This window comes from Styela clava, chromosome 4, assembly GCF_964204865.1.
Source record: "Styela clava chromosome 4, kaStyClav1.hap1.2, whole genome shotgun sequence".
Classification (NCBI taxonomy): domain Eukaryota; kingdom Metazoa; phylum Chordata; class Ascidiacea; order Stolidobranchia; family Styelidae; genus Styela; species Styela clava.
In genome coordinates, this window is record NC_135253.1 from 19,988,871 (window position 1) to 20,000,000 (window position 11,130).

At 35.9% G+C, this 11,130-nt stretch overlaps 2 protein-coding genes across 3 annotated transcripts in view; one reads left to right on the top strand and one right to left on the bottom strand.

The window, feature by feature from the left end:
• Positions 1-530: 530 nt before the first annotated feature.
• LOC120326336 (kinesin-like protein KIF25) lies at positions 531-5,277 on the bottom strand. Its single transcript, XM_039392605.2, has 3 exons — positions 4,935-5,277; positions 4,157-4,260; positions 531-3,284 (listed from the first exon to the last, which is right to left on the bottom strand). The coding sequence occupies exons 1-3, from the start codon at positions 5,010-5,012 to the stop codon at positions 1,625-1,627; spliced, it is 1,842 nt and encodes a 613-aa protein (XP_039248539.2). The 5' UTR covers positions 5,013-5,277; the 3' UTR covers positions 531-1,624.
• Positions 5,278-7,435: 2,158 nt separating this feature from the next.
• Positions 7,436-11,130, top strand: part of LOC120326324 (intermembrane lipid transfer protein VPS13A-like) — a 17,687-nt gene continuing 13,992 nt past the window's right edge. For both annotated transcript variants that reach the window (XM_039392587.2, XM_039392589.2), the window contains exon 1: positions 7,436-11,130. This exon is cut by the window's right edge and continues 7,148 nt beyond it. In XM_039392587.2, coding sequence (XP_039248521.2) covers positions 8,351-11,130 — 2,780 coding nt within the window. In that variant the 5' untranslated portion in view covers positions 7,436-8,350.

Consider the following 11,130-nt stretch of genomic DNA (forward strand, 5'->3'; position numbering starts at 1 on the left):
CCGTGATAGATTAGACGAAGCTCCGTTTGACGTCAATTCAAGCATAATGTTCCTTTATTCACCCAATGTTGGCACAAAGTGCTGAGAGACGGAAACTTATTGATAATCGCTGGTTCCATTACATTTGAACCCACGTACATTTGAACCCATGACAATTGCACCTGTATGCTATTGCACCTATGGAATTTTTTTTGTTTCACGGATAGTTAAACCCATACTAACCCTAACCCATGGGTTTTAGCACCCGCATATAGATTGAACCCGTGGATATACGCATGGGTTCAAATGTACATGGGTTCAAATGTACGGTCACCATAATCGCTATCCTGAAAACCTGTGTGTGGGTCCTGGTCCTGAATAGGTTACGGTAACTAAGCGGGAGATGATCGATTTCCGTTACCTTGGGAAAAGGTGTGAAAAATTTACCACCCGCACATCTGCTGCATTGTGCTTTAGGATAGTGATATGTTTCATATCTGCATGAGTTTGAACATCACATTACTAAAATATCATATGTCTAAGTTTCTTTGAAAACCAAACTACCAATTCTTGCATATAAATACTTTTTGAAAAACAAAATAGCTAGCAAAACAGACACAAGGCTAACGAGGTAAAGTACAAGAAAAAGCAATATCAAAAATCACAAACGATTAATAAACGTGTAGAAAAATAAATAAATACTAATAAAGCAGCTGATTCACTAGCAAGCAATATTAATATTTTATAAGGAAAGAATTTCAGTGTGCTATTCTCAAATAATGCTCACAATTCATTTGTATTTAAAATGTTTGCTGAAAAAATCGACTTGAATATTTGAATACCCAAAAAATTTGGCGCTAAGATTTTCAAAATGGGCCTGGAGCTTCTACAGAAGGCCCCAGTAAAAATGTATGACTGAAAATGAGCCATGGTTTGGAGGATCAACTGGACGAGTAATGAATAATGATGCAACTGACAAATAGACATAATGATTACGCTAGTTTTTTATGATACTTGAAATTTTTAGTTAAGGTTTTGTGGGCCTAAGATTTCATTTGACGCTGCAAATCAATAAGGAATCAAAGAGTGAAAGAGTATGAATAATTAAAAATACCAATATCAGAAGCCCAACAAAATGACATATTATACAATGAAAAACCTGTATTGCGAAATGAAAATGCTGCGTAATGCAACAGTTCATAATTAACAAACACAAATCTAATGTGAAGTGATCAAACCGTGAAACTGACCACAACACATAAAATAGCTAATACCAGCTAAAACAAATTTATGATTTCGGAGTCCAGGCTAGCATACTTTTTTTTATTCTGTATAGAGCTATATTCAGAATTTATCTCATCCTGATGTCCGAGTTGTTATACAAATGGCTTGGAGATTTTTTTTCTGAACCCAACACCATGTACCAAATAAAATGACAATATTATACTAGGAACATGACATGACCCTATCACATTGAAAAAATATGGATTTTAAATTGATAGTGCTACTGCACAATGCAACAGTTTGAAATGAAAATACACATATCTAGTATAAAATCAGAGAGGTAGCTACTCAATCCAAGGAACTAATCATACACATAAATAGCTACGAGAAACTCAATTTACTGCTTTTTTCCAACAATTTTTCACAGTTGCATTCTTCGAACAGCTGATGGCTTTTCTTTTGGTGACTGAGGTCTAAATGAAGCTTCATTGACAACAGACTGGTACCCCCTCTTTTTCGGTGGACCTCGTTGCACCTGTCTGGCCCTTTGACCAAAACTAAGACATTGTAAAGATTCTGTGAGGTATCTTTGAGCTGGGGATACACACAACATGAGCAGAAGTTTTGCGTCGCCTCCGATGGAGTCTTGAAGTAACCTTGTTAGTCTTGAATTGCGATATGGAATATGAGATCTCTTTTCTGACAAAGCACCAAGGACATCAGACAAAGCTGATAGGGAGCGGTTAATATGAGACGTCTCTCTCAATGCATGACCTGTAACCCCTGACATTCCAACACATTCACTTCCTGCTAAATCGACCAATTGCAGCTTAGTTTTGAAGCTATCACTTGTCATAGCAACTGTTGCAGGGGAGGATGGTTCATCGTTAGCGGCAACCTTTCTGGGGCTTTGAACTCCAATGTTAGGAAGGTTAGGTTGTGGTAGCTGTCTTCGAACTCGCTGAGGAGTCAAAGTTTTTGAATCCAGCTCATCAGCGCCAACTTGTGGTTTTCTTGGTGAAGCTAGCACTGTTTTGTGGTTTGTGACAGTGAGAGTCACAACCAGATGTGAACGACTTGAGTGCTCGTGAACTTTAGTTGCCATCATAGCACGATGTCGAAGTCCATGCTCCATCCATTTTTCAATATCTGTAGAATTATGGACCTGCATTTGAATGGTTGATACAATATCGAGGCTTCCTTCTTCTGTGGTTGTAATAGCGTGCTTCATTTCTTTTGGATTATCAGATAATAAATCATAAATATCATTGTTGTAAACCTCAACCACCGATACCTGTACTGATACACTTCCCACTGGTTTCTCATCTATCAATTTAAAGAGCTCTTCGCCAGCTCTAGGTACTATTCCTGGTTCAGTCTTAGTGCCTAACATGGTATGCGTTTTTCCACTCCCAGTTTGACCATAAGCCATGATACACACATTATAGCCATCAAGTAGAGATGTTATAAGAGGCTGAACTTCTTCAAATATTAACTCCTGTGCATCGCCAGGAAAATAAACATGTTCAAATTCAAAAGCTTTAGGAATGGCTGCTGGTTTCGTAGACAGTACCGAAATATTTTCATCGTCAATGGCATGGACAACTTGCTCTGAAGATGAACCTGGTTTTCCGAGTTCTGTCCCGTAGAGCTCGTTCATATCGCCTTTACCATGCAATGCATCTAGTGGAGACAAGTTACCATTATCAAAAGCAAGCAAAGGACGTAACCTGCAATGAACTCTTATGTTACCCCGTAGCTCGATCAAATCGTTATGTAGTTTTCGTCTCTTTTTCTTTTCCCGAATATGACGATCGTTTGCTTCTATTAATGCAGATTCCAGTTCTTCAATTCTCTTATCCAGTTCTGTAATATTTCCATCTTTGATTTTTACTTTTTCGACACGGTTCATTACATTTTCAAGATGACCTTCAAATATTTGTTGAACGTCATTAAACATGTAGGAAACATCTTCTTCTAATGTCTTGAGATCATTTTTGATTTCTTTCACTTTTTCTCGAGTTTCATCTGCAGTTGCAAGAACTTTATTTCTTGTGTCAATATGAGTTTCAGTCTCCAACCTAACAACAAAAATACACAAGAAAATATAAAAATCAGTTTGACCGGAAGATAATGAGAAAATCGGAGGTCTGTTATAGTTTGGTACCACATGTACTTCCAGTTGGGCTGGCTCAACAATAATTGCATATGTCAATCCTAACCCCCACCTGACTACGTCACCAAAAAATTACGTCACTACAAAAGCCCTTCAAAGGGTACGGATGGTCGTCCAAAACGCGCAGACGATCACCCAATATCGAGCAAGCTATTTTTCTTGTTTTCTCGTCGCAACGATAACGATATGAAAAGGATCGCAGGAGTTAGAAAGTTATTGTGTGATTGCGACGTCGTAGTGACATAATTTTTGGATGACATAGTCAGGTGAGGGTTAGGATTGACATATGCAAATATCGTTGAGCCAGCTCAACTGGAAATACATGTGGTACTATACTGAACCAAAATCGGAATATATAATCTGAAATCGAGATTTTTATAATCTAGGAGTGCATAGTTAGTGAAAATGTGCAAGATCAGAAAATTTTACCTGGAATATACTAATGTTACTTACAAAAACATTACTAATGTTACTTACGGGCAAGTGTGACATTAATTTACATTTTAAGAACAATATTTATGGTGTTAAAAGCAAAAGTGCAAAACAATAAGCCTTGTGCCAAAACTAAATTCAATCGCAAGTAATTTTTAGCTGAAACATCAAAATTTGGTTTTAGTTTGGTTGTGGCAGCATTAGGCCGGCCAGATTTAATTGCCCAATATGCCGGATTTGGCCTACAGGCGTAGTTTGCCCATGTCAAATCAACATAATGATCCAGATTTGAATTAAATTTGAAAATGGAATTCTAAAATCCCTGTTATAACATGGAGCATTTACTTGAAATGAATGACATCCTCTCTGGATTGTTGCACATTGTTCTGACATTCCGCAAGTCGTAAATTCAAAATTGCATTTTTCGTTTCAAGTTCCTGAACTTTTTCCTATATAAATAAGAGTTGTAGTTAGAGATGTAAAGATGAAATTGGGCCTCCAACCCAAGAATACAAGTATACCCTAACCGTTAACAATAAAAATTCCGTCATTTAAAGTCCTAAATTCTAACTTTGACCCCTTTGCATTTCCTGTTCAATGGGAAAAATATCTAATTAGAAATACCAGACTGCTAGAATACTGAACCACAACAGTAGTAGAAATCAACTCAAAATTCTGGATTTTGTAGAACAGAACAGATGTTTTAACTTTGATTTACATTTTCCAAATGTGTTTTAAATACTAGTTATTTGCCGTCATCTGCTGCTGACCACAGCAAATTTGGTGCCGCTGACACGACGACTTTATAGTTTATTCGCGGCTCCTCGTCAATTGCAATCGAAATATTGTCTTTATTTTTTTTTTTAAATATATTTTTTTTTTGTGTTCTTTGTTTAATAGTACGATATTCCATGCACGACGGAAATAAATATCTGAATCTGATTAAAAGGCTAATTTGTACATGGATAGGCCTACATCTAATATATAATTAACAACACATCTTGATATATATTTAACAAAACATCTTAGGCATATTCAGAAATTGGAAAAAAGGGTAATTAAAACATAATACTGTAAACACACAATTATATGAATTGGTAAAAGTTTTTCGTAGTCGTCTTACTTGCAATCTTAAATTACGAGTCTGAAGTTCTTGAACTTTCGGCCCAATGAAATGGCTGACATCAAATTTCAGCGGCATGTTCTTGATTTCGAATTCTATTACTCCAAAGGTGAGTGATTTACCATAAAATGACACGGCTAATGAAAACTGTAGATTCGAAAATCTCCGCTAATATCTGGACAGAAAATACGAAGGAAAGAATCGCTTGAGCCCAAAGTGACTATAGTAATAGTCCCTTTGCTTGAGCCTTGCATCGAACAGCCGAAAGCAGAGGTCAAAATAAACTTTAAATTCTGTGCTCTGCGTGGATATGAACTTGCATGACTTTTGCTCGCTCGCTGTTTGCCGCTCCGGAAACGCCCTGCAACCTTATGGGAATTAAAAATGAGTCAAAGCGAAAAGGAGGATGCATTGTATTATATGCTATTGAATTAATTCTATGAGGTATAATATTAATTTCAACATTATTATGATTCAGGGAAGTAACCTGTTACGGTACATAAATGCGGTCAAGTTTATGATTGTAACAACTGTCAACAGGTGCGGTTTATTCTATAATTCAGACAGAATACACCGCACCTGTTTCAAAAGGTCTTACGTGATTGACAGTCAAACAAATCACAAGATTTAATCACGTGTTGCAGTGTTTGAAGTTGTCTTTTTTTAATTTGTGGATTATATAGGCAGATATTGACTTGGATGACCGTATGGTCGTATCGCTCCCTCCAGTCTTTACCATAAACAGTGTTTATTTATTTGTATTTATGCTTTCATATTTATATTTGTTTTGGTTGACAAATCAATAAATTTCTCTCTCTCTCTCTCTCTCTCTAATAGGCTAAAATATAGTTATTTATACATCATACAGTGGTACAATACAGCACAGTCTAACAGTGGTTCAAAAATGGCTGGGCACGTCGCAGAACTGCCTTGGGTGTAGACGATTTTTAAGGGTACATGAACAGTATTTGGGATATTTACATTTCTTTATTGTTTTAAAGATTGCATTTTCAACAAGTTTTTTGAATAAAAATACTTTCCATCAGTTATTTGTAGCTTATTGATAGTTTGTTATTTTAAGGTAGGGCGCGAGACGTGACAAATTCTGGAAAAGGGTCACAGCTTAAAAAGTTACTGAGAAAATAAAACCACTGAAAAACTAATCCCTCTTTTTGTATATCAGTGACAGCTTGCACAGAGCCTAGTTTAGAGTGAAAACATTGTATATGTTACATAAGGGAATTGCAAGAAGTTGATAATCGAGGGGATTTAATAAATCTGATATTTTGTGTAAAATTGCTATGCAAAACTGGCCAAGTTCGAAAGTTTAAACTATGACAATTTTATTGAAGATTTAATTTTATTTGGGGATTTATTTTATATAATAATTTTGCATCCATCAGCGAGGGCATTTGCAATGTTCAGTATATGGTTTACATAAACGGCCTGATTGTTGAATATTTTTGCAGGGCAACCATACCCATGTTTAAGACAATTGGTAAAATTGATGTTGTGCTTTCCAAAGCAGTTTAATCTGTTTTGCTCATTGCAAGACTGTGTTTAATATTGAAATTAAACAGTGAAGTCATAATTTACATATTGATGAAAAGATATTTATTGTGGTTGCATGTTTAGTTCTGTTGTGTGATTATCTGCTAATTATTGGTCACTAGAATTTGAATGTGCTTCAGTAAGGTATTTTGCAGCCAAATCTTGATAGTTGCCAAAATTCAGTTCATAAAATTTTTATTTATAAATCGGGTTTACGGCACAAACATGGTAGAGTTTAGAAACAATTTGGGTTTTAATAAAATTGAAATCAGAATTTTTCGGACAATTTTAATGGGTGAATAAAACATGTTTCTGTGGTTATTTTCATGGTTTGGTAAACAAGAATGTGTGATATATCGTATTAACCTTGAATTTTCTGTAAATCTTATTATAAGGTTAGGAAAAGTATCATGCAACATAAAGACCAGCATAACATAGCAGGAACAATAGCAACATAGTTCCTTAAAATCTTGTAGCAACTGCTCTTTGAATTAAGTAGGAATTGAAATTGATAAGTAGTGAACTCTGACATTGGCATGAACTGCAAAAATGTCACAGCTGCTTGGACCATATTCGTGTGATGGTTTGGTTAATGTAAACGCAAATTATATGGAACATGTGACTAATGTCACATATAGGAAATGAATATGCAACGCGTGTAAGAGACTTTATATATAAAGTTATACTATTTATAAAGATATATATGTCACGTTTTTGCATTGCATTAATCTTTTGTACTGACTGTTTATATTTTGGCAACCAAGCAAGAGTTGAAGCGTCTTCATTTTTATTGGTAGATGTATGATTGATTACATTGTCGAGGTGCAATGGCTGAATGCTAGCAGGTTATTTTAATACATGACGATCTTGTCTGTGCACGCATGAGTATCTCATGTTATATTATATTAATGATGTTTTCGGCTAAATATAAAAATGAGAAACTGTTTATTCCTATATATCTTTTGATCAGTTGCTGAGGTAATTTGGTAACTACTATAAATATAAGTACAATGTGCACTAAATTTGACACATCTTAGTTATAGGCTCTAATTGTGGAAAATTGAATAGGCTGCGCCAAATTTTGCAAACAAGTTTATAAGTGCAGAATATATTTTGAAACATTTCTTTTAGATGATAAGTGTGGATTGTGAACTAATATGAAACACAAATTTGCAGCTGGATTTTAAAACCCCTGTCCTATTATACTTGTATAATCATAATGATTGAAAAAGCTCTGCCAAACTGTAGAATAAAATTATTATTGATGGTTTATTTTAAAATTTGAAAATGAGAAATATAAATATAAGGCGCTCCAGAAGTGTGTGTACCAATATGGAGGTAACTAATTTGGTTTGCCTACTTTACATCAAGTTGTGTAAAGTGACCGTCTGAATAAAATTATGGCCTAACCCTAACCTGGTACACATACTACGAGAGTACCAAATATAAATACAATTTGCAATGAGTTACATTATACTGGTATCAATGTTATAATTCGATAGGCTCAACCTAAAAGATTGTAGAAATTAACGAGTCACCACTTACTGTACAGGGAACCTTATTCAGCGTAAATGTACGGAATGCCTATTAAAAAGAATGTAATATTCAAACATAGAATGCATATTAAATAGCACAATTTTATTTGTTTTCTATCCCATTATAGTCAGCATATTACTCAGTTTCGGATTGATTGTAAGTCTGAACTAATTGCTATATTACATCAAAAACCGGATATCTTGTGGAGAAGCTTTATAATGGAGTAAATCTGGAAAAAAACATTATTTTGATGAATCAGCATAAACTCGGTATAAATATCAGCATAAAAGTTATTTCTCCTTGTAAAAGAGCTCGGAGAAAACAGCAAGATGGTTTTCGAGTCTCTTGTTGTTGATTTGATGAATAAGTATTTGAGTGCGTACATTGAAAATCTTGATGCTTCTCAGCTTAAACTTGGAATCTGGGGTGGCGATGCCGTACTTGAGAATTTACACGTCAAAGGGGATGCACTCAAGGACTTGGATCTCCCAGTGACAATAAAGTCTGGGTTTATCGGAAAATTAACATTGAAAATTCCATGGAAAAATTTATATAAGGATGCAGTTGAAGCTACTCTGGATGGCTTGTATATTCTCGCTGTTCCAAATAGCAGTATCCAGTACGATGATAAAAAGGAAAAAGAAAAAGCTGAAAAAGAAAAACAAGAACAACTCAAACAAATTGAAGAACAATTAGCAAAAAAGTTGGAAAAAAAAGATACTGCACCAAAACAGGATGGTTTTGTCGAGAAATTAGCAACGCAAGTTATCAAAAATATCCAAGTTTCAGTGAAAAATATTCATGTTCGTTATGAGGATGATGTAACAATTCCCGGACAACCTTTTGCCCTTGGTGTGACCTTGAATAGTCTTGCATTGCAAACTACCAATGAAGATTGGGTTCCTACTCTTTTGGATGAAAGTGTCAAAATCATTTTTAAAATGGTCAGTCTCAATTCTCTCGCTGTTTACTGGAATTCGAAGCCTAAGTTGCTGTATTCAAAAGCAAATAGAGAGGAGCAGTTAGCAGAATTTAAATCTACAATTGCGGCTGAAGGGTTCATGCCGAAACATTTTACTTATATTATCAAACCTATGACATTAGAAACAAAACTACGTCTAAACCCACATCCTGAAAATGATCTGTCAATGCCAAAAATTTTACTTTCTGTTGTTTTGCAAGAATTGGGTCTGCACTTATCTGATATTCAATTTCAAAGCTTAATGGAACTTGTGGAATCTATGGATCGAATGTCCGTCAATGCACCTTTCAGGAAATATCACCCAGGAGTGAGTGTGAAAGGAAATGCAAAAGCTTGGTGGAAATATGCTTATAACAGTGTTCTTGAGGCAGGCGTGACACGAAAAATGACTATGTTTTCATGGAATCATATCAAGGAGCATAAAAGAAAAGTCAAAGCATATAAAAAGCTATATAAAGAGAAATTGAAACAGAAAAAACCACAAAAAGATTTGCTTGATAGTCTTGTTAAAATGGAAAATGAGCTTGATGTTTTCAATATCACTCTAGCGCGACAAAGTGCAGAGGTTGAAATGGTAAAAAGTGGTGTTGCAATTAAAAGCAAGAAGAGTGGGCACCAGAAAGAGGAGGAGTCATCTTGGTTTGGAGGATGGTTTGGCGGCAGCAAGAAAAAACAACCGGAAAAGGACAAAGAAGGGAAAGAGGGGAATACCATAGATACTCTCATGGATGGGAATGAAAAACAATTGTTTTACGAGGCGATTGGTTACTCTGAAGGTGAAGGCCCGATTGAGAAGAAATTCCCGAAAGAATATGTTGAGATTAATGTCGGTGTCGACTTGAATTTGGTTTCTGTACATCTGGAAGATTACAAGAATTTATCTGGTGCATCATTACTTAGTTTGGGAGTGAAGGATATCAAAACAACTTTCAAAATGCGACCAACTATGGATGCTATATCAGTAGAGGTAGAAATGAAAGATTTTTCTGTTGATGGATTAGAACAAGATGGTCTTGTTCCCCATATTGTTGCTTCTGATTTGACGTCGGAAGCAAACGCTCCGTTATCAGCAAATAAATTGAATCTTCTTGCTGTCAAGTTCGAAACGAATCCTCTGGATGAATCATGTGACCAGCGCGTTGATGTTAAATCTCGTCCGTTGTGTATTACTTACGATGCCGCGACTATAAATAACTTGATCGAGTTTTTCAAACCACCAGAAGATGTGCAACTGCAACAAATTAGAGCTGCTGCCTTTGCAGCTTATGAAGATTTACGCGAGCAAACTGCCACAGGCTTGAAACATGCGATGGCTACTCGTAAAATTACAGATATTAGCGTAAATATCATGTCATCGTATGTTGTTGTTCCGAAAAATGGACGATACGTCGACGGATGTGAGGTACTTGTGTTGGACTTGGGTGAAATCGGACTCAAGACTCTCAACGAAGGACAAACCCCAGCTTTGAAATCATCCTTCTTCAATGACGATTCTGACTTGACAAAAATGCGCTCAGCTGCGTATGACAAGTTTTTAATCGAGGTTAAAAAGATACAACTCTTGTTAGCAGGCCGTGACGAAAATTGGAGTTTCAATCGTACTTTGGAAAAATCACCTCTGCATATTCTGGAACCTCTGAATGTGAGCTTGTTATTACAGAAATGTGTGATGGAAAATGACGCCAGTTTGCCGAAGTTAAAAGTAGAAGGTGAATTGCCGCTTTTGTCTTTGAAAATGTCTGATGTGAAGCTCCATAATGTTCTGGATCTGGCAACTAGTATTCCTTTGCCTCCTCCTGGCCCTGAAGCCGATGCATTTTTAGTTGAGTACGATAATTTTGCGCTCGGAGACTCAGTGTCGAAAAGTGACATGAAAAATATGGATAATGTTTTTGGAGAGCAGTACTCCTCGAATAGATCTTTAAACTCGTCAGTGACATCTTCTGAGGAGTTTTTCACTGCGGAATCAGACGTCAGTGATATTGATGAAGTAACAGCCGAAAAAATGAAGAAAAAGCGACTTTCCAAACAGATGTCACTGGAAAGTAAAGAACAGCTTACTGATGTACAGGCATCTTTCATTATCAGTAAAATATCAATTGGAATATCGCAACATTCTCCATCAGG